Source organism: Hippopotamus amphibius, chromosome 14 (genome assembly GCF_030028045.1).
Source record: "Hippopotamus amphibius kiboko isolate mHipAmp2 chromosome 14, mHipAmp2.hap2, whole genome shotgun sequence".
In the NCBI taxonomy this organism is placed as follows: Eukaryota; Metazoa; Chordata; class Mammalia; order Artiodactyla; family Hippopotamidae; genus Hippopotamus; species Hippopotamus amphibius.
In genome coordinates this window covers 71,777,280-71,802,739 of record NC_080199.1, presented here as the reverse complement: position 1 = coordinate 71,802,739, position 25,460 = coordinate 71,777,280, and the positions used below count along the sequence as shown (strand labels likewise).

At 38.9% G+C, this 25,460-nt stretch overlaps 1 protein-coding gene across 5 annotated transcripts in view; it reads right to left on the bottom strand.

The window, feature by feature from the left end:
* Positions 1–25,460, bottom strand: part of ZAR1L (zygote arrest 1 like) — a 75,060-nt gene that overhangs the window by 27,056 nt on the left and 22,544 nt on the right. For 2 of the 5 annotated variants that reach the window (XM_057707903.1, XM_057707906.1), the window contains one exon: positions 13,454–13,739. The exons of 2 other annotated variants lie outside the window; for them this stretch is intronic. In XM_057707903.1, the coding sequence (XP_057563886.1) occupies positions 13,590–13,739 (150 nt within the window). In that variant the 3' untranslated portion in view covers positions 13,454–13,589. Of the gene's footprint in view, positions 1–13,453; positions 13,740–25,460 lie in introns of those variants that run through there. One more of the 5 variants, XM_057707908.1, reaches the window with a different exon arrangement.

Below are 25,460 nucleotides of genomic sequence, written 5' to 3'. Positions count from 1 at the left end.
TATTATTGAGTTGTATGACTTTATCTATTTTGGATATTAACCCCTCACTGGATATATGATTTGCAATTATCTTCTCACATTATTTTGTTAATTGTATCCTTCCCTGTGCAGAAGCCTTTTTCTTTGTAGTCCCATTTGTTTATTTTTTGCTTTCATTGCCATTGCCTTTGGAGTCAAATCCAAAGAAAATACCACCAAGATCAATGTCAAGGAGATTACCACCTGGCTCTCTTCTAAGAGGTTTAAGGTTTTTACATTCAAGTATTTAATCCATTTTGAGTTAATTTTTGTGTATGGTATAAGATAGTGGTCCAGTTTCATTCTTTTGTATGTGGCTGTCCAGTTGTCTCAACGTCATTTATGCAAGACATGTTCTTCTCCTACTGTATATTCTTGACTCCTTTATTGTAAATTAATTGACCATATGTGCATGAGTTTATTCTGGGCTCTCTATTCTGGTCTACTGATCTGTGTGTCTGTTTTTATGCCAATACCATAACAATTTTGATTACTACAAGCTTTGTAATATAAATTGAAATCAGGAGTGTGATCCTTACAGCTTTGTTCTTCTTTCCAAATATTGCTCTGGCTTTTCAAAACCTTTGGTCATTATGTATAAATGTTTGGATTGTTCTATTTTTGTGAAAAATGTTGTGGGTATTTTGGTAGGGACTGCACTGAATCTGTAGATTGCTTTGGGTAATACGGACATTTTAACAATATTAATTCTTCCAATCCAGAGCAAAAGACACATACAGACTGAAAGTGATGGAATAGAAAAAAAATTTTCATGCAAATGGAAATAACAAGAAAGTGAGGGTAGCAAAATACTCAGAGAAAATGGATTGTAAGTCAAAGTCTATAACAAAAAAACATAGAAGGGCATTATATAATGACAAAGGGGTGTATACAAAAAGGATGTAACACTCATTAACACATATGAACCTAATATATGAATACCTAAATACATAAAATATTAACAGGCATGAAGGGAGAAACAGAGAATAATAAATAGTAGGAAAATTTAACATGCTACTAACATCAATGGACAGATCATCAAGACAGAAAATTAATAAAGAAACAGCAGCCTTACATGACACATTAGACCAGCTGTACATACTAAATATCTACATAACATTCCATTAAAAAAACAGAATACACATACTTTTCATGTACACAGGGAACATTCTCCAGGAGAGAGCACACACTAGGCCACACAAAAAAGTTAGAAATTATATCAAGTATCTTTTCAAACCACACCAGTATGAAACTGGAAATCAACTACAAGAAGAAAAATGGGGAAAACACAAACATGTGGAAGCTAAACAACATGCTATGGGTCAATGAAGAAATAGAAGAGGAAATCAAAAAATACCTGAAGGCGAATTTTTAAAAAAAGCACAACTTTCCAAAAATTATGGCACACAGCGAAAGCAATTGTAGGAGGGAAGATTGTAGCAATATGGGCATGCTTCAAGAAACAAGAAATATCTCAACCTAACCTACCATCTAAAAGAATCACAAAAAAAAAACAAAGCTCAAAGCCAGCATATGGAAGGAAATAATAAATACCAGAGAGAAAATAAATAAAATGGAGAGCAAAAAAATAGATCAAAGAAACCAAGAGCCAGTTTTTTGAAAAGATAAAGCTGATAAGCCTTTAGCCAAGCTCCTGTTTAAAAAAAGAAAAAAAGAAAAAAAAAAAAAAAAGAGGATGCAAACAAAAGAAATATTAAAACCAATATCACAGAAATACAAATAATTTTAAGAGGATATTATGAACAGTTATATACTGACAAACTGGACAACCTATTAGAAATGGATAAACTCCTACAAACATATAATCATCCAAGACTGAATCAGAAAGAAATAAATAATCTGTTGAGTATATTACCTGTGGGTCTGTCACATATGGCCCTTATTATGTTGAGGTATGTTCCTGCTATGCCCACTCTCTGAAGAGTTTTTTTTTATAAATGGATGTAGAACTTTGTCAAAAGTTTTTTCTCCATCTATTGGGGTGATCATATGGTTTTCATTCTTCAATTTGTTAACGTGGTGTATAACACTGATTGATTTGCAGATACTGAAAAATCCTTACATCCCTGAGATACATCACACTTGATAATGGTGTATGATCATTTTTAATGTATTGTTGGATTTGGTTTGCTAGTATTATGTTGAGCGTTTTTGCATCTAAGCTCATCACTAATATTGGCCTATAATTTTTTTGTGGTATATTTGTCTGATTTTGGTATCAGGGTGATAGTGGCCTCAAAGAATGAATTTGGAAGTGTTCCTTCCTATTGGAATACTTTCAGAAGCATAAGTATTAACTCTTCTCTAAATGTTTGACAGAATTCACCTGCGAAGCCATCTGGTCATAGACTTCTTTTGGGGAGCTTTTTAATCACATATTAAATTTCAGTATCTGTAATTGGTCTGTTCATATTTGCTATTTCTTCCTGGTTCAGTCTTGGGAGACTGTACCTTTCTAAGAAGTTGTCCATTTCTTCTAGGTTGTCCATTTTATTGGCATATATTTGCTTGTAGTAATTTCATGATTCTTTGTATTTCTGTGGTATTGGTTGTAATTTCTCCTTTTTAATTTGTAATTTTAAAGATTTGGGCTCTCTCCCTTTTTCTCTTGATGAGTCTGACTAAAGGTTTATCAATTTTGTTTATTTTGTGAAAAGCTGACGGCATTTCCTCTAAGATCAGGAACAAGACAAGGATGTCCACTCTTACCATTTTTATTCAAAATAGTTTTGGAAGTCCTAGCCACAGCAATCAGAGAATAAAAAGAAATAAAAGGAATCCAAATTGGAAAAGAAGAAGTAAAACTGTCACTGACATGATAGTACACAAAGAAAACCCTAAAGACATTACCAGAAAACTACTAGAGCTCATCAATGAATTTGTTACAGTTGCAGCATACAAAATTAATACACAGAAATTTCTTGCATTTCTATAAACAAAAAAATACCAGAAAGAGAAAGTAAAGAAACAATTCCATTTACCATTGCATCAAAAAGAATAAAATACCTAGGAATAAGCCTACATAAGGAGACAAAAGACCTACACTCCAAAAACTGTAAGATGCTGATGAAAGAAATCAAAGACAACACAAATAGATGGAAAGACATACCATGTTCCTGTACTAGAAGAATCAATATTATCAAATTGACTATACTACCCAAGGCAATCTACAGCTTCAATTAAACCCCTATCAAATGACCAATGTCATTTTTCACAGGAAAAGAACAAAGAATTTTAAAATTGAGATGGAAACACAAAAGACCCGAGTAACCAATCAATCTTGAGAAAGAAAAACAAAGCTTGAGGAATCAGGCTCCCTGACTTCAGACTATACTATAAAGCTACAGTAAGCAAGACAGTATGGCACTGGCACAAAAACAGAAATATAGGACAATGGAACAGGATAGAAAGCCTAGAAATAAACACACACACCTATGGTCAGTTAATGTACAACAAAGATGGAAAGAATATATAATGGAGAAAAGAGAGTCTCTTTAATAAATGATGCTGGGGGAAAGGGACAGCTACGTGTAAAAGAATGAAATTAGAACATTCTCTAACACCATACACAAAAAAAACCTCAAAATGGATTAAAGACCTAAATGTTAGGCTGGATACTATAAAACTCTTAGAGGAAAACACAGGCAGAACACTCTTTGACATAAATCACAGCAATATCTTTTTAGATCCATCTCCTAGAGTAATGGAAATAAAAACAGAAATAACAAATGAGACCTAATTAAACTTAAAAGCTTTTGCACAGCAAAGGAAACCATAAAGCAAGAAAAGACAGGGACCTCCCTGGAGGTCCAGTGGTTAAGACTCCATGCTTCCTTTCTTTTTTTAAACAAATCTAAAAAAGAAAAAAAAAGCTATAGAATGGGAGAAAATATTTGCAAATGTTGCAACTAACAAGGAATTAATCTTCAAAATATACAAAGAGCTCATGCAGCTCAACATCAAAAAAAAAAAAAAAACAACAACAACCCAATTAAAAAAATGGGAGAAGACCTAAACAGACATTTCTCCAAAGAAGGCATGCAGATGGCCAAAAGGCATGTGAAAAAATGCTCAACATCACTAATCAACAGGGAAATGCAAATCAAAATTACAATGAGGTATCACCTCACACCAGTTAGAATGGGCATCATCAGGAAATCTACAAACAATAAATACTGGAGAAGATGTGGAGAAAAGGGAACCCTCTTGCACTGTTGGTGGGAATGTAAATTGATACAGCCACTAGGGAGAACAGTATGGAGCTTCCCTGAAAAACTAAAAATAGAATTACCATATGACCCAGCAATCCCACTGCTGGGCATATACCCAGAGAACACCATAATTGAAAAAGACACATGCACTCTAATGTTCATTGCAGCACTATTTACAATAGCCAGGTCATAGAAGCAACCTAAATGTCCATCAACAGATGAATGGATAAAGAAGATGTGGTACATATATACAATGAAATATTACTCAGCCATAAAAAGGAACAAAACTGGGACATTTGTAGAGACATGGATGGACCTAGAGACTGTCATACACAGTGAAGTGAGTCAGAAAGACAAAAATAAATATCATATATTAACACATATATGCAGAATCTAGAAAAATGGTACAGATCAACTGGTTTGCAAGGCAGAAATAGAGACACATGTAGAGAACAAACATATGGACACCAAGTGGGGAAAGCTGGGGGTGGGGGATGGGTTGGGGGGGGGATAAATTGGGAGATTGGGATTGCCATATATTACTAATAAGAAAATACATGGGCTTTCTAGGTGGCACAGTGGTTAAGAATCTGCCTGCCAATGCACGGGTTCAATCCCTGCTCCAGGAAGATCCCACATGCCGCAGAGCAACTAAGTCTGTGAGCCACAACTATTCATCCTGCGCTTTAGAGTCCGTGAGCCACAACTATTGAGCCCATGTGCTGCAACTACTGAAGCCTGCGTGCCTACAGCCTGTGCTCCGCAACAAGAGAAGCCACAGCAATGAGGGGCCCGTGCACCACAATGAAGAGTAGCCCCCACTCACTGCAACTAAAAGAAAGCCCGAGCACAGCAAAAAAGACCCAACACAGCCAATAAAATAAATTAATTAATTAAAAAAATACATTACTAGTAAGAAAAAAATATCAAATTGTACACTTTAAATATATGCAGTTTATTGTATGTCAATTATATCTCAATAAAAGTTCTTAAAAAAAAAACCCTAACAATGAACTATCAGAAAGAGAAAACAAGAAACAATTCCACTTACAATCACATCAAAAAGAATAATACACTTGGAAATAAACTTAACCAAGGAGCTAAAGGACCTATACTCTGAGAACTCTAAGACACTGATGAAGGAAACTGAAGATACAAATAAATGGGGAGACATCCCATGTTCGTTGATTGGAAGAATATTGTTAAAATGTCCATACTACCCAATGCAATCTACAGATTTAGAGCAATCCCCATCAAAATACCCATGACACCTTTCATAGAACCAGAACAATAATCCTAAAATTTTTAAGGAACCACAAAAGACACTAAAGAGGCAAAGCAATCTAGAGAAAAAAGAGTAAGGTGGTGGTATCATGCTATTTTAAACTATACTATAAAGCTACAGTGACCAAAACAGAATGGTACTGGCACAAAAACAGATACATAGAGCAATGGGACAGAATAGAGATCCCCAAAATAAACCTATGCACATACAGTTGATTAATCTACGACAAGGGAGGCAAAAATATATAATGAGGAAGAGACAGCTCCCTCAATAAGTGGTGCTGGGAAAATTGTAGAGCTACATATAAAAGAATGAAATTAGAACATTTTCTCATACTATATACTAAAGTAAACTCAAAATATATTAAAAACCTAAATGAAGACCATAATTCATATAATTCTTGTAAGAAAACATAGGCAGTACACTCTTTGACATAGTTTTAGTAATATTTTTTTAGATCTGTCTCCTCAGGCAAGGGAAAGAAAAGCAAAAATAAATAAATGAGAACTTCTAAAACTTAAAAACTATTTAACATCCATAAAAAGGGAAATCAACAGTAACGCAATTATAGTAGCAGACTAACACCTCATCCCACCAATGGAAATGTCATTCAGACAGAAAATTAACAGAGAAACACGAGCCTTAAATGACACATTAGACCAGAGAGACTTAACTGATATCTATACAGCATTCCATCTGAAAGCTGCAGAATATACTTTCTCCTCAAGTGCACCTGCAACATTCTCCAGAATAGATCACATTTGGGTCACAAATCAAGCCTTGGTAAATTTAAGAAAACTGAAATCATATCAAGCATCTTTTCCAACTACAATGCTATGACATTAGAAATCGATTACAGGAAAAACCTATAAAAAACACAAATACATGCAGGCTAAACAATATGTTACTAAATAACCAATGGATCACTGAAGAAACCAAAGAGGAAATAAAAAAGTACCTAGAGAAAAATAACAAAAACATGACAAGGCAAAATCTATGGGATACAGCTAAAGCAGTTCTAAGAGGGAAGATTATAGCAATACAATCTTACCTCAAGAAATAAACAAAAATCCCAAATAAACAACCTAACCTTACACTTAAAAGAACTAGAGAAAGAAAAACAAACAAAACCAAAAGTTAGTTAAAAGAAGAGAAATCATAAAGATCAGAGCAGAAATAGAGATGAAGAAAACGATAGCAAAGATCAATGAAACTAAAAGCTGGTTCTTGCAGAAGATAAACAAAATTGATAAACCTTTAGCCAGACTCATCAATAAAAAAGGGAGAGGACTCAAAGCAATAAAATTAGAAATGAAAAGAAGTTACAACTGACACCACAGATACACAAAGGATCATAAGAGACTACTACAAGCAACTATACACCAATAAAATGTCCAACCTGGAAGAAAGGGACAAATTCTTTAAAAGGTACAACCTTCCAGACTGAACCAGGAAGAAACAGAAAATATGAAAAGGCTAATCACAAGTAATGCAATTGAAACGGTGATAAAAAATCTTCCAACAGGGACTTTCCTGGTGGTGCATCAGTTAAGAATCTGCCTGCCAATGCAGGGGTCACTGGTTCAATCCCTGGGCCAGGAAGATCCCACATGCTGCGGTGTAACTAAGCCCATGCACCACCACAGAGCCTGCACTCTAGAGCCCACGTGCCACAATTACTTAGCCCTGCGTGCCTAGAGCCACGTTCCACAACAAGACAAGCCACCACACTAAGAAGCCTGTGCACTGCAACGAATAGTAGCCCCCACTCACCACAACTAGAGAAAAGCCCACACGCAGCAACAAAGACCCCAAATGCAGCCAAAAATAATGATAATGATGATAATAATAATAAAATAATCCAAATTAATTTTTAAAAATGTATTCCATTTAAAAAAATCTTCCAACAAGCAAAAGTCCAGGACCAGATGGCTTCACAGGCAAACTCCATCAAACATTTAGAGAAGAGCTAACACTTATCATTCTCAAACTCTTCCAAAAAATTGCTGAGGAACACTCCCAAGCTCATTCTATAAGGCCACCATCACCCTGATACCAAAACCAAACAAAGATATCACAAATAAAGAATATTACACACCAATATTACTGATGAACATAGATGCAAAAACCCTCAACAAAATACTAGCAAACAGAATCCAACAACTCATTAAAAGAATCACACACTATGATCAAGTGGGATTCACCCCAGGGATGCAAGGATTCTTCAGTACATCAATCAGTGTCATACACCATATTAACAAATTGAAGAATAAGAATCACATGATCTGCTCAATAGATGCAGAAAAAGTGTTTGACAAAATTCAATACCCATTTATGATAAAAACTCTCCAGAAAGCAGGCATAGAGGGAACCTACCTCAACATGATAAAGGCCATATATCACAAACCCACAGCAAACATCATTCTCAATGGTGAAAAACTGAAAGCATTCCCTCTAAGATCAGGAACAAGACAAGGATGTCCACTCTCGCCACTACTATTCAACACAGTTTTGGAAGTCCTTGCCACAGCGATCAGAAAAGAAAAATAAAAGGAATCCAAATTGGAAAAGAAGAAGTCAAACTGTCACTGTTTGCAGATGACATGATATTATACACAGAAAATCCTAAAGATGCCACCAGAAAACTACTTGAGCTAATCAGTGAATTTGGTAAAGTTGCAGGATACATATTTAACACACAGAAATCTCTTGCATTTCTATACACTAACAATGAAAGGTCAGAAAGAGAAATTAAGGCAACAATCCCATTCACCACTGCAACAAAAAGAATAAAATACCTAGGAATAAACCTAACCAAGGAGGTAAAAGACCTGTACTCAGAAAATTATAAGACACTAATGAAAGAAATCAAAGATGACACAAACAGGTGGAGGGACATACCATGTTCTTGGATTGGAAGAATCAACATTGTGAAAATGACTATACTACCCAAAGCAATTTACAGATTCAATGCAATCCCCATCAAATCACCAATGGCATTTTTCACAGAACTAGAACAAAAAAATTTTAAATTATATGGAGATACAAAGGACCCTGAATAGCCAAAGCAATCTTGAGAAAGAAAAACGGAGCTGAAGGAATCACAGGCTCCCTGATTTCAGACTATATTACAAAGGTACAATAAGCAAAACAGTATGGTACTGGCACAGAAACAGAACTACAGACCAATGGAACAGTATAGAAAGTCCAGAGATAAATCCATGCACCCATGGGTATCTAATCTATGACAAAGGAGGCAAGACTATACAATGGGAAAAAGACAGTCTCTTCAATAAGTGGTGCTGAGAAAACTGGACAGCTACATGTAAAAGAATGAAATTAGAACATTCTCTAACACCATACACAAAAAAAAACTCAAAATGGAACAAGGAGCAAATGTAAGGCCAAACACTATGAAACTCTTAGAGGAAAACATAGGAAGAACACTCTTTGACATAAATCACAGCAACATCTTTTTCAATCCATCTCCTACAGTAATGAAAATAAAAATAAAAATAAATAAGTGGGACCTAATGAAACTTAAAAGCTTTTGCAAAGCAAAGGAAATACCATAAACAAAACAAAAAGACAACCCCAAAATGGGAGAAAATATTTGCAAATGAAGTAACTGACAAGGAATTAATCTCCAAAATACACAAACAGCTCATACAGCTTAATATCAAAAAAACAAAAAACCCAATCAAAGAATGGGCAGAAGATCTAAACAGTCATTCTCCAAAGAAGACATACAGATGGCCAAGAGGCACATGAGAAGCTGCTCTACATCACTAATTATTAGAGAAATGCTAATCAAAACTACAATGAGGTATCACCTCATACCAGTCAGAATGGCCATCATCAAATAAACTACAATAAATGCTGGAGAGTGTGTGGAAAAAAGAGAACCCTTCTACTGTAAGCAGAAATGTAAATTGGTACAGCCACTATGGAGAACAGTATAGAGGTTCCTCAAAAATCTAAAAACACAACTACCATATGATCCAGCAATCCCACTCCTAGGTATATACCCAGAGAAAAACATAATTCGAAAAGATACATGCACCCCAATGTTCACTGCAGCACATTTACAATAGCCAGGGCATAGGAACAACCTAAATGTCCATCAACAGAGGAATGGATAAAGAAGACATGGTATATATATATACAATGGAATATTACCCAGCCATAAAAAAGAACAAAATAATGCCATTTGCAGCAACATGCATGGGCCTAGAGATTATAATACTAAGTGAAGTCAGACAGAGAAAGACAAATATCATATCATATTACTTATATGAGGAATCTAAAAAAGGGTACAAATGAACTTACAAAGCAGAAGTAGAATCACAGAAAAGAAACTTATGATTACCAGCGTATAAGGGGTCAAGGGGAGAAGGATGAATTGGGAGAGTGGAATGGACATATATACACTAGTATATAAAATAGATAACTAATAAGAACCTACTGTGTAGCACAGGGAACTCTACTCAGTACTCTGTAACAGCCTACATGGGAAAAGAACCTAAAAAAAGAGGGATATGTGTATAACTGATTCACTTTGCTGTACACCTAAATTAACACAATATTGTAAATCAACCATATTCCAATACAAATTTGAAAAAATGAAAGCACTTTGGATATTAAAAAAAAAAAAAGCTTTCACACAGTAAAGGAAACCATCAACAAAATGCAAAGACAAGCTACTAAATGGGAAAAGATATGTGCAAATGATACATCTGATAAGGGGTTAATATTCAAAACATATAAATTGTTAACAAGAAAACAACCTGATTAAAAAGTGGGCAAAAAACCTGAATAGACATTTTTACAAAGATGACATACAGGCACATCAAAAGATGCTCAACATCACTAATCATCAGGGAAATGCAAATCAAAATCACCATGAGATCTTGACTCAAACCTGTCAGAATTGCTGTTGTTGAAAAGACAACAAATAACAAGTGCTGGCAAGGATGTGGAGAAAAGGGAACTCTGGTAATCTGTTGGTGCAAAAGTAAATTGGTGAAGCTACTGTGGAAAACTGTATGGAGAGTCCTCAAAAAATTAAAAATAGAACTACCACATGATGAGCAATTCCAATCCTGAGTATTTACCCCCCAAAAATGAAAACACTATTTCAAAATGATAAATGCACCCTTAGGTTCACTGAAGCATTATTTACAACAGCCACGATATGGAAGCAACCTAAGTGCCCACTAACAAATGGATAAATATTACCCAACTATAAAAAAGAATGAAATCTTGCCAATTGTGACAACATGGACGAACCCAGAGGGTATTATGCTAAGTGAAATCAGCCAGACAGAGAAAGACAAATACTATATGACTACACTTATATGTGGAATCTAAAAAACAAATGAACAAACATAAGCAAACAGAAATAGTCATAGATTCAGAGAACAAACAGGTGGTTACCAAAGGGGATGGGGGAGGCATAAGATAGGGAAGGGGGTTAAGAGGTACAAACTACTAGGTAAAAATAAGATATAAGAAGGACTTCCTAGGTGGCACAGTGGTTAAGAATCTGTCTGCCAATGCTGGGGACACAGGTTTGATCCCTGCTCCAGGAAGATCCCACATGCCACGGAGCAACTAAGCCTGTGAGCCACAACTACTGAGCCCATGTGCCGCAACTACCAAAGCCCGCACACCTAGAGCCCATGCTCTGCAACAAGAGAAGCCACAATGAGGAGCCCACGCACCACAATGAAGAGCAGCAAGAGTAGCCCCCGCTCACCACAGCTAGTGAAAGCCCGTGTGCAGCATGAAGACCCAACGCAGCCAATAAGTAAATAAATAAATAAATTTATTTAAAAAAAATAAGATAAAGGATATATTGTACAGCACAGGGAATATAACCAATACCTTAAAATAACTTTAAATGAAGTATAACCTATAAAAATATATCACCATGTTGTAAACTGAAACTAATAAACATCGTAAATCAACTATACTTCAATTTGAAAAATCAGATGGTCTTATCTTCACTCCCAAATCTATAAACCTATATTTATCTAATTCTAGCCTATGTCCTAGGTGTTCCATCCTTTTACAACAGGAGTAATATCGCTGTCCCCACTCAGGCCTAATCACTCCACCTCTGCTCTGGACCCTGTACCTTCCCCTTTTCACAGGTTTTGACCTGCAGGCATGCCTTCTCCCTGCTATAACACCTTCCATCTACTGAATTATGCCATTCATAGACAAACTTACTCAGTACCTCCTTTCTCCCCAAATGCCTTCCTGAGTATCACTAATTTCTCTGCTTTTTAACAGCAAAACTTCTAGAAGGTATTCTCCTTATTTACTATCTTTATTAACTTTGGCTTCCATCCCTACCAGTACATTGAAACTTCTCTTTTCAAGATCACCAGCCATCAGCCATCTTCATTTCACCAAATCCAACAGACATGTCTATCTTCAGCTTTCTCATTCACCAAAGAATTTGACTCAGTTGAGCTCTCCCTCCTTCTTGAAATACTATTTTATCTTTGTTTTCATGACACCACCCTTTACTTATCCCTCTTGACCTCCTCTTTTATCTAACCTCTAACTTCTTGCTACCTAAACTGTGGTCAGGAGACCAGCAGCATTGACTGCAAATCTAAGAAGCTCCCAGATGTTAAGGATTAGACCCCTGACCTGCTGGATCAGAATATCCAATTAACAAGATCACCAGGGAAAAGAAGGGGGATAAGATGGTGGAGTAGAAGGACTTGAGCTCACCTCCTCTCACAAAAACACCAAAATCACAACTAACTTCTAAACAACCATTGACAAAAAAGACTGGAACCTATCAAAAAAGATATTCTACATCCTAATACAAAGAGGAAGCCACAAAGAGATGGTATGAGGGGCACTTGCACAATATACTCAAATCCCATACCCACCAGGTGGATCACCCACAAACTGGAAAACAATTATATCACAGATGCAAACATACAATAAAGGTAGGAAATCATCCACACGCAAATATGATATTAAAACCAGCAAGCATGAAAAGAGGAGAGTACAAATGCAGGATATTGGAAATGCATTTGAAAGTAAAACCAGCAACTTAATACAATCTTGTACATGCATAAACTGCTATATCAAAACCTCATGGTAACTGCAAACCAAAAAGCTACAATATACACAAACACAAAAAAGAAAAAAAGAATCCAAACACAACACTAAAGATAATCATCAAATCACAAGAGAAGAAAACAAAAGAGGAAAGGAAGAAAAAGACCTACAAAAACAAACCCAAACAATTAAGAAAATGGCAATAAGAATGTACCCATATTGATAATTACCTTAAACGTAAGTGGATTAAATGCTCCAACCAAAAGACATAGACTGGTTGAATGGATACAAAATAAGACCCGTACATATGCTATCTACCAGAGACCCACTTCAGATCTAGGGACACACACAGACTGAAAGTGAGGGGATGGAAAAAGGTATTCCATGCAAACAGAAATCAAAAAAATGTTAAGTAGCAATACTCATATTAGACAAAATAGATTTTAAAATACTGCTACAAGACACAAAGAAGGACACTACATAATAATCAAGGGGTCAATCCAAGAAGACATAACAACTGTAAATACATATGCACCTAACATAGGAGTACCTCAATATATAAGACAAATGCTAACAGCCATAAAAGGAGAAACTGACACAATAGTAATAGTAACACAATAGTAGTGGGGGAATGTAACAGCCCACTATATCAATGGACAGATCACCCAGACAGAAAATCAATAAGGAAACAGAGGCCTTAAATGACACATTACACCTGATAGATTTAATTGGTATTTATACAGCATTCCATCCAAAAGCAGCAGAATACACATTCTTCTCAAGTGCACATGGAACTTTCTCCAGGATATATCACATGCTGGGCCATAAAAAAAAGAAGCCTTGGTAAATCTAAGAAAACTGAAATCATATCAAGCATCTTTCCCAACCACAACGCTATGAAATTAGAAATCAGCTACAAGAAAAAATGGTAAGAGTCACAAATACATGGAGGCTAAAATAATATGTTACTAAACAACCAATGGATCACTGAAGAAATCAAAGAGGAAATCAGGGAATTTCCTGGCAGTCCAGTGGTTAGGACTCTGCGCTTTCAGTGCCGAGGGCCTGGGTTCAATCCTTGATAGGGAAACTAAGATTCCACAAGCCACGCAGTGCAGCTGAGGAGGAAAAAAAAGAGAAAATCAAAAAAATGACTAGATACAAATGAAAACAAAACACGACAATCTGAAGCTCATGGGATGCAGCAAAAGCAGTTCTAAGCAGGAAGTTGACAGCATTACAATCTTACCTCAGGAAACAAGAAAAATCCCAAATTAACAACCTAACCTTATACCTAAAGCAACTAGAGAGAGAAGAACAAACAAAACCCAAAGTTAGTAGAAGGAAAGAAATCATAAAAATCAGAGCAGAAATAAATGAAATGGAGATGAAGAAAACAATACCAAAGTCCAATGAAACTAAAACCTGGTTCTTTGAAAAGATAAACAAAATTTATAAGCCTTTACCCAGACTCATCAAGAAAAAAATAGAGAGGGCTCCAATCAGTAAAATTAGAAATGAAAAAGGAGAAGTTACAACTGACACCACAGAAATACAAAGGATCATAAGGGAATACAACAAGCATTATATGCCAATAAATTAGACAACCTAGAAGAAAGGAACATATTCTTAGAAAGGTACACTCTCCTGAGACTGAACCATAAAGAAACAGAAAATATGAACAGACCAATTACAAGTTTAAAAGCTTCCAACAAAATCCAGACCCAGATGGCTTCACAGGTGAGTTCTAACAAACATTTACAGAAGAGCTAACACCTATCCTTCTGATACTATTCCAAAAAATTGCAGAGGAAGGAACACTCCCAAACTCACACTATGAGGCTACCAGCACCCTGACAGCAAAACCAAAGACACCACAAAAAAAAAAAAATTAGAGGTCAGTATCACTGACTAACATAGACATAAAAATTCTCAACAAAAGGATTTAGATTTGGTAGCAAACCAATCCAACAATACATTACAAGTATCATACACCATGTTCCATTTAGATTTATTCCAGGGATGCAAGGATTTTTCAATATCCACAAATCAATCAGTGTGATATACCAGATTAACAAAGTGAAGAATAGGGACTTCCCTGGTGGCACAGTGGTTAAGAATCCACCTGCCAATGCAGGGGACCACAGGTTTCATCCCTCATCCAGGAAGATTCCATATGCCACAGAGCAACTAAGTCTGTGAGCCACAACTACTGAGCCCACATACTGCAGCTACTGAGGCCCACAAGCCTAGAGTCCACAATGAGAAGCCTATGTACCGCAATGAAGAGTAGCCCCCACTTGCCACAACTAGAGAAAGTCCGCATGCAGCAATGAAGAACCAATGCAGCCAATAAATAAATTTATTTAAAAAAAGCAAATTGAAGAATAAAAACCATATGATAATCTCAATAAATACAGAAAAAGCATTTGACAAAATTCAACACCCATTTATGATAAAAACACTCCAGAAAGTGAGCATAACAGGAACATATCTCGACATAATAAAGGCCATACATGAGAAACCCACAGCTAACATCATAGTCAACAGCGAAAAACTGAAAGCATTTCCTCCAAGTTTAGGAACAAGATAAGGATGTCCACTCTTGCCACTTTTATTCAACATAGTTTTGGAAGTCCTAGCCATGGCAATCAGAGAAGAAAAAGAAATAAAAGGAATCCAAGTTGCAAAAGAAGTAAAACTGTCACTGTTTGCAGATAACACGATGCTATACATAGACAATCCTAAAGATGCTACCAGAAAATTACTAGAGCTCATCAATGAATTCACTAAAGTTGCAGGATACAAAATTAATACACAGAAATCTCTTGCATTTCTATATACTAACAATGAAACATCAGAAAGAGAAATTAAGGAAACAATGCCATTTACCATCACATCAAAACAAAATAAGATACATAGGAATAAACCTACCTAAGGAGACAAAAGACCTGTACTCTGAAAACTATAAGATGCTGATGAAAGAAATCAAAGACATAAATGGATAGAAAGATATACCATGTTCTTGGATTGGAAGAATCAATATCATCAAAATGACTACACTACCTGAGGCAATCTACAGATTCAATGCAATCCATATCAAATGACCAATGGCATTTTTCACAGAATTAGAAAAAAAAATTTAAAAATTTGTATGGAGACACAAAAGACCCCGAATAGCCAAAGAAATCTTGAGAAAGAAAAAAGGAGCTTGAGGAATCAGGCTCCCTAACTTCAGACTGTACTACAAAGCTACAGTAATCAAAACAGTATGATACTGGCACAAAAATAGAAATATAGATCAATGGAACAGGATAGAAAGTCTAGAAATAAACCAACACATCTACGGTCACTTAATCTATGACAAAGGAGGCAAGACTATACAATGGAGAAAAGACACTCTCTTCAATAAGTGATGCTGGGAAAACTGGGCGTCTACATGTAAATGAATGAAATTAGAACATTCTCTAACACCATACACAAAAATAAACTCAAAATGGATTAAATACCTAAATGTAAGACCGGATACTATAAAACTACTACAGAAAAACATACACACAACATTGTTTGGCATAAATCACAGCAATATCTTTTGTGATCTGTCACCTAAAGTAATGGAAATAAAAACAAAAATAAATAGGAGCTAGTAAGCTAGGGAATCTGTTGTTTGTTCTCACTCCCATCTACTGCAGCAGGGGCCCCAACAAAGCCTTGCCTGAATTTCTTGTCTGGCTGCTGATCAATTTCTACTGATTAAGGAGACCAAAAACCCTGGTCGGTAACATACTTGGTGGCACCCAACTCGGGGCTTGTCCCCTTCTGGGGAGAGGATCTGGACACCTCCAGGACCACTGAATGCAGCTTCCCTGTGGGTGACAAGTGGCTGCCTGAACCTCTTGTTTTAGCATCACCACATTTGGTAAGTCTGCCTTCCTGGCCCCTGGGGGCCTCAGTACCCTCATTCAGGCAACAATCCCCCCACCTCTTTGTCCTTTTCCCTCACCATTTTCCCTTTCCCTCTCCTGAAATCTCTCTACTTCTCTCTCTGTCCTCTCCTTTCTCTGTCTTCTCCTACTTCTGTCCCACCCTTCCAAGAGAGTGGACATCAGGCAGCTATAGCATCACTCCTCTCAGCTTGTGAGACCATGTTACCTCTGGCCGACAACAGCTCACCTTGATGGGTGACAAGCAGAGGTGAGAGAGGCTCCCCTCACACTATGCAGACCTTGGTCCAGCAGGCTCTCCCTGACAGGAGATTTATGAGAGTGAAAGAGGTTCAAACCTCATGTCATGTAGTGGCTAGAAGTCCAATCATCCCAATATTCTCAACTTTATTTTCCTGTCGCCAGGAGAAGTTCCGTTAGGAATGCGCTGAAGCGGCATATTTCTATATACTGGTATATGCATGGGTGAGAATTCCACCTGTGGGTTGGATCCAAAGATGACGTACAAATTGTATGCGTGGGTGCAAGTCCCACCTGTAGGTTGCAGTCCCACAGATGACGTACAACTGGCTGGTTTCCAGGCTTGATCACCCAGGTGGGCAGTGGACAGAGTGCTCCCTCCTTCACTGGCCCTTTCTGGAAGTGCACAGGTTGGCTCTGTTATAAAACCTCTCAACAGGGAAAATAACCTGACATGATTAAATTTTTCAGCAAAAGTAACTGGGATAAGAACTTTTTGGTAAACTCTATAGGAATAATTATGTTTGAGAAATGTCCATCTAAAACAGTCTCTCCAATTTTTGGTAATTTGAAACTAAATTAAGTTAAATGATAAGAATTCACTGAATACCCAGGCCATTTCAAATAAGATAAAATATTGGAACATTAACTGTTAAACAGGTCTAAATCTACCTACTTTTGTCTTCTCATAAGAGAGAAATTAAGCTCTTTGGTGCCGCCTTGAGACGTTTACAAATTTATGGAATGCTAATATGTAAAAGACAGTTCCTGGTTGCTTAAGAAAAGTAGGATGTGTGTTTTCAGATAAGAAGGTATAAGGAATGGAAATATATTTTGTTGAAAGGGAAAAGGATGATTTTGTCCTAGAGCTGGTTACTGCTGAATGGAAAAGAATAAGGGACAAAGAATGGCTACAGAAAGTTGCAGAAGCTTTGCGGAAGAGGAACATTGAGAAAAGAATTTTGTATGTGGTCAGGATTTTCCAAGGTTGGATTAAATTTAATTAGGTAAATGGATTTTATTAAGAGCAGGCTGATGCCATGTTCTTGGATTGGAAGAATCAATGTTGTGAAAATTATCCTACCCAAAGCAGTTTACAGATTCAATGCAATCCCTAACAAATTACCAACGGCATTTTTCACAGAACGAGAACAAGAAATCTTACGATTTGTATGGAAACGCAAAAGACCCCGAATAGCCAAAGCAAACTTGAGAAGGAAAGACAGAGTTGGTGGAATTAGGCTTCCTGACTTCAAACTATACTACAAGGCCACAGTGATCAAGGCAGTATGGTACTGGCACAAAAATACAAAGGTAGATCAATGGAACAGAATAGAGAACCCAGAGGTAAACCCACACACATATGGGAACCTTATCTTTAACAAAGGAGGCAAGAATATACAATGGAAAAAAGACAGCCTCTTCAATAAGTGGTGCTGGGAAAATTGGACAGCAACATGTAAAAGAATGAAGTTAGAACACTTCCTAACACCATACACAAAAATAAACTCAAAATGGAGTAAAGACCTAAATGTAAGGCCAGACACTATAAAACTCCTAGAGGAAAGCATAGGCAGAACACTCTGACATACATCACAGCAAGATCCTTTTTGACTCACCTCCTAGAATAATACAAATAAAATCAAGAATAAACAAATGGGGCCTAATGAAACTTAAAAGCTTTTGCACAGCAAAAGAAACCATAAACAAGACAAGAAGACAACCCTCAGAATGAGAGAAAATACTTGCCAATGAAGCAATGGACAAAGGATTAATCTCCAAAATATATAAGCAGCTCATGCAGCTTAATACCAAAAAAGCAAATAACCCAATCCACAAATGGGCAGAAGACCTAAATAGACATTTCTCCAAAGAAGACATACAGGTGACCAACAAACACATGAAAAGATGCTCAACATCACGAATCATTAGAGAAATGCAAGTCAAAGCCACAGTGAGGTATCACCTCACTCCGGTCAGAATAGCCATCATCAAAACATCTAGAAACAATAAATGTTTGAGAGGGTGTAGAGAAAAGGGAACTCTCCTGCACTGCTGGTGGGAATGTAAGCTGGTACAGCCACTATGGAAAACAGTTTGGAGGTTCCTTAATAAACTAAAAATGGAACTACCATATGATCCAGTAATCCCACTACTGGGCATATACCCAGAGAAAACCATAATCCAAAAAGAAACATGTATCATAATGTTCACTGCAGCACTATTTACAATAGCCAGAGCATGGAAGCAACCTAAATGCCCATCAACACATGAATGGATACAGAAGATGTGGCACATATATACAATGGAATATTACTCAGCTATAAAAAGGAATGAAATGGAGCTATATGTAATGAGGTGGATAGACCTAGAGACTGTCATACAGAGTGAAGTAAGCCAGAAAGAGAAAAATAAATCCCGTATGCTAACTCATATATATGGAATCTGAAGAAATGGTACTGATGAACCCAGTGACAGGGCAAGAGTGGAGATGCAGATGTAGAGAATGGACCTGAGGACACGGGGCTGGGGTGGGGGGCGAAGGGGAAGCTGGGATGAAGTGAGAGAGTAGCACAGACATATTTACACTACCAACTGTAAAACAGATAGCTAGTGGGAAGTTGCTGTATAACAAAGGGAGATCAACTCGATGATGGGTGATGCTTTAGAGGGCCAGGACAGGGAGGGTAGGAGGGAGTCACGGGAGGGAGGGGATATGGGGATATATGTATAAAAACAGCTGATTCACTTTGGTGTACCTCAAAAACTGGTACAAGAGTGTAAAGCAATTATATTCCAATAAAGAGCTTAAAAAAACAAAAGAGTAGGCTGATGCAAGACTGGATTTGATTTCTCTCTCTCATAAAAGAACAAAGTTGTCCTGGAATGCTGCTTTTAGTAACAGATCTTATGAGTTCCTGTGCCTTTAAGTGATTTATATATACTTTTGATTTTTTTTCCCCACATTAGCTCAACAAATAAGTATTATTTCACAGCAACCTATGACCCTACTTGACCAGGAATTTTAAAACTTTCTTAAAATTTTTATTCTATTTTATTTATTTATTTGCTGCATTGGGTGTTTATTGCTGCGTAGGCTTTCTCCAGTTGCAGAGAGCAGGGGCTACTCTTCATTGCAGTGCGTGGGCTTCCTATTGCAGTGGCTTCTCTTGTTGCAGAGCACAGGCTCTAGGCACATGGGCTTCAGTAGTTGTGGCACATGGACTCAACTGCTGTGGCGCACAGTCTCAGTTTGCTCTGTGGCGTGTGGGATCTTCTCCGCCCAGGGATCAAACTCATGTCCCCTGCAATGGCAGGTGGATTCTTAACCATTGCGCCAACTGGGAAGCCCGAAACTTTCTTAAAAATTTTGATGGACTTCCCAAATAGCAAATTCTAATTGAAATTCTCTTGGTTTCCAGTTCACTTTGGGGTGTTTCAAGGGGCCCCTGGAACATCCAAAAGAGATGTCCTAAACTAATTGGGTTCATTTGGTATGTTAAATTATATGGGAAACATTGTCCAAACTCACTGTTTCCTATGTCAGATGGAGTTATCAGGCTCTCCCCAGTTTTATCGCAGCCACCAAACAGATAGGGGAAGGGGTTTTGGGTTCTTCTGCTGTCTAGTCTTTCACCTTACTCTACATCTAAAAAAATGCCCTACGGGAATACTCCCACCGCTAGACCCTCAGGTCCTGACCCCCATGGCATTTTCCACTGTGCCCAACTCCAATTCCTTCAGGAGTTCCTTTCGACACCTCTAGGACCCCTCCACTCCAGGCCTTGACATTCCATACCTTGTTACAGACTAGCTACTGGGCTGGCCACTTCCAAACAGCCCTCATCGGAGGCTTTATAGATGCTCAGTCTCATAGGGATACTTATCATAGGACAAAAGCCTCCTAGTAAATGTCTCTGGGAACCCGGACTTCATTTCTAGGAGCACTCTTGCTCAGTTGCAGGTTACTCAACATGGGAGGATCCTCTTCTGAGCCAGAAGAAACACCTCTGCAGTGTATCCTTAAAAACTGGAAGTTTTTCAAAACAGATGGGCTTGAAAGGGAAAATCTTAAACTCTACTGTAACATTGCCTGGCCCTTATATAAGTTAGGGGATGGAAAAAATGGTCTGCAAATAGGTCTCTAAATTACAAAACCATCGTGCAATAATTGGATCTTTACTGTCTCAAGATGGGAAAATGGACTGAGGTTCCATATGTCCAAGTCTTCGTGGTCCTTTACCAAAACCCTGCTCTGTGCAGCTCCTATAATCAAAAGCCTGAGTTTTTTGAGGAATCAGAATACAATCCCAACATTTTAGATAACTCCCTTGCAACCTTCCCCAATTTCTCGGGGGAGAACCAAATATTCCCTGCTTCTCTGGAGCCACCTACTCCTCTGGGTCCCCCTGACTGATCCCAAACTCTGCCTCCTTATGTCCCTTTATGCCCTCTGTTACTCCAGGAGGGAGAGACCAGTCCCTCTGGGGTAACTTGTAGTGGACCTTCCTATCACCCAGGATCAGGTTCAAAGTTAGCCCCCACCTCTGCCCCATGAGGCCTTTACCCTCTCCGGGAAGTAGCTGCTATGAACGAAGGGATTACTAGAGTGCATGTCCCCTTCTCAATGGGAGACTTAGGAATCTGTAAGGAGAGGTTTGGCAGGTTCTCAGAGAACCCTGGTAAGTTTAGAGATAAATTTATCAGTCTGGGGGTTGATGTTCTCTCTCACCTGGCAGGACATCATGGTTATTCTGGCCCACCGTTGCACCCCGGATGAAAAGGAGACTGTACTGAGAAAGGCCAGGGAACACGCAGATGGCCTACTGGCCCTCAATCCACACCATCAAATTTATCAGGTGGGTGGGGATGCAATCCCAGGACATGACCCACACGGGGACGGTGAAGATGATCTAGGCCAGGCCAGGAGGAGACCTTATATTACTTGTGTAGCAGAAGGAATGAAAAGGTGTATGGTGAAGGCTGTAAATTATGATAAGGTCCAAGAGGTTACACAGGAAAAAGATGAAAACCGGGTAGTCTTCTTGAACTCAGTGGCAGAGGCATTCAGGAAAGACACCAATACAGACCCTGCGTCCACAGAGGGGAGGGCACCATTGGCCCTGCATTACATCATCCACACCACTCCTGATATCAGGAGAAAGTTACAGAAGCTTGAGGCTGGGCCCCAAACCCCACTGTCAACCTTGGTAGAGCAGGCATTCAAGGTCTATAACAACCAAGACAACGGAGGAGACCAATAAGGACAAGAGGCTAATAAAGAAAACACAGCTTTTGTCTGCTCTGATTCACCCACCACCTCGGGGGGACCCTGGAGGTCCGAGAAGGCTGGACAGACCACCAAGAACTCACCTGGGCCCGAAGCAGTGTGACTTGTTGGAAGGAGGAGCACTGGAAGGGGGAATGTCCTGAGTGCCTTCCTGTGGGACCGCCCGAGCGGCAACCCAGACCGGCCCCAGTTCCTTGCAAATCTCTTGGGTGAGAGATTCCCGCACACCAACTGACAGGGATAGAGTACCTGCCTGGCTCCAGATCCCACTCAACCTGTCCTCATCACTCCAGTGGACACTCGGCTCACCCTCGATGTGGCAGGCAGGAGAACTGATTTTCTTGTAGACACTGGAGCTGCCTGCTCTGTTCTGACTTGGCCGGCTGGCCCCCTCTCCAGCCATGACTGTACTGTGACGGGAGTTGAAGGAGAGCCAAAGGTAAGGCGACTTATGTCTCCCCTTGCCTGAGGAACCGGGTCTATCATTATTACTCACTCCTTTTTGTACATGCCAGAATGCCCGGTCCCTCCCCTCAGGAGAGATTTGCTAAATGAGTTAGGAGCGAGTATATTTTTAGGACAGGATGGAGTCCAAGGAGGTAAATGAATTCAAACAGAGAATGCATCTATTAGTAGCCCCAGATGACCCACTTGTTAGGCATCATAATATTCCCCAAGACATCCCCCAAGAAATTAGAGAACAAGTAGCTCCTGAAGTTTGGGATACCTCGGTGCCAGGAAAGGCCAAACGTGTTTCCCCAATTAAAAATAAGGTTAAGGCCTGGGGGAAAATACTCTGGAAGAGGCAATATCCTTTAAAGCCTGAGGCCCTGAGGGGGATCCAACCACTGCTCAGCAAGTTCCTAAAACATGGACTCATCAGGCCCTGCCAATCCCCTTGCAACACCCCGACCCTCCCTGTTCAGAAGCCTAACAGGGAGCATCGGTTTGTGCAAGACTTGCGAGCAGTGAATGAGGCCGTCATCCCTATTCACCCACTGGTGCCAAACCCATACACCCTCTTCACCCAGATGCCAGGGAGTGCTCTGTATTTCTCCGTTTTGGAACTCAGAGATGCATTTTTCTGTATTCCCCTACATCCAGACTCTCAATATCTTTTTGCCTTTGAGTAGAGGGACTCTGACACCCTGGAGGCTACCCAACATACCTGGACAGTGCTTCCCCAGGGTTTTTGGGACAGCCCCCATCTTTTTGGAAATGCATTAGCAAGGGAACTGAGGGAACCGAGCCTTGAGAAGAGAACTCTGCTACAGTATGCTGATGATTTACTGATAAGTAGTGAGACCAAACAAGATTCATATCAAAATACTGTTAGGGTCCTAAATTTTCTGACAAAAAGGGGATATAAAGTCTCTTCAACTAAGGCTCAGATCTCACAGCAACGGATTCAATACTTAGGATTTGTTTTGACCCCAGGGGCACAAGCCCTGGCCACAACATCAATTAGTGTATTACCATCTCCAACCACAAAGAGGCAACTTCGAGGCTTTCTCGGAATGAGTGGGTTCTGTCGTATCTGGATTCCAAATCACGGCCTTATAGCAAAACCCCCACATAAGGCTCTAAAGGGAGGAGAAAGGGAAGCCCTTCAGTGGAATAAGAACCAGCAGTGGGCCTTTGAGACTCTAAAGACTGAGTTGGGTAGACCACTAGTACTGGGGCTTATAGAGACCATAGAACAAACTTACTCTGGCAGGTCTGATCTTCTAGATGAGCCCCTTGACAGCCCTGAGGAGCAGTTTCATAGAAATGCAAATCCAAAAGGCAGGGTACACCATAGTTAGTCTAGATGAAGTCATAGAAGCCAAGGCCCTGACACCCCAGACATCAGCCCAGAAGGCTGAACTAATTGCATTAATGAGAGCTTTACAATTTAACAACTAGGGAAGGATAAGAAATTAAATTTTTTACTGACTCTAAATATGGGTTCCAAGTGCTACATGCTCATGCTGCCATTGGGGAGGAAAGAGGAATTTTAACTGCTAGAAACACAATGATCATATATTATTGTCTATACAGGCTTTAAAAGTAGATAGACTAGGAAGAATAATATACTTAAACTGCTAGAAATTCCCCCATAAAACATAAACACTTGATTCTGGCTCTTTTAGAAACAATGCAGCTCCCAACCCAGGTGGCAGTAATCCACTGCAAGGGGCCATGAGAGGGATGGGTCTTCTGTGAGCCAAAGGAACAGCTAAGCTGATCAGACTGCAAAGCAGGCAGCTCGATTACAGGAACCTGAACAAATTATGGGTCTAGTGATTGGCCCCCCTGAAGTCACTAGCCTTCCCCAGTATTCCCCACAGGAACAAGAAAATGCCAAAAAAAAAAAAAAATGGGGCTATGAGAAGAGAAGCACAGACTGGTATAAAAAGGAGGATAAGGTTCTAATCTCTGAAGCCCAACAATGGAAACGAAGAGCTTACATGATGCCACCCACTATGGGAGGGATGCACTATGGGACTTGATGCAAAAGGCTTTTTCAGGGAAGAGGCTTCAAAGGACAGTAAAACAAGTAATGCTTGCCTGTGATCTGTGTGCCTGTAATAACCCACAGAGCCATCCAATCCCCGCTTTGTTACCAGGCCAATTCAACGCCGAGGGACATATCCGGGAGAAGACTGGCAGTTAGATTTCACCCAAATATCCCCAGGATCAGAATATAAATACCTTCTGGTGTGTGTTGATTCTCTCACAGGATGGGCTGAAGCCTTCCCCACCCAATCTAAAAAGGCTATGGAAGTCTGTGAGTCCCTTTTTTTTTTTTTTCCCTCAGTTGGTGAGATTTTTTACTTCCTTTCATTTTATGAAAACAATATAGAAATTCTATGCAAAACGGGTTTCAAACTAAAATACACAAGTCAGGAAATACAATTTTCTAAGTTGAGTGTAAAATATGCCTCATGCACTACACATGCCAGAACTTACTTGTGGCAGACAAATTCACTGAAGACAAGATCTGCAGTGTTATAGAAAAATGGTACAAATCAACCCGTTTGCAAGGCAGAAATAGAGACACAGATGTAGAGAACAAACATATGGACACCAAGTGGGGAAAGTGGGGAGGGGTGGGGGGGAATGAATTGGGAGATTGGGATATCAAATTGCACACTCTAAATATATGCAGTTTACTGTAAAAAATAAAAAATAAAACAACAACAACAAAAAAACTACAATGAGGTACCCCCTCATGCTGGTCAGAATGGCCATCATTAAAAAGTCTACAAATAACAAATGCTGGGGAGGGTGTGGAGCAATGACATGTTGGTGGCAGTGTCAACGGGTACAGCCACTATGGAAAACAATGTGGAAGTTTCTTCAAAAACCAAAAATAGAGTTGC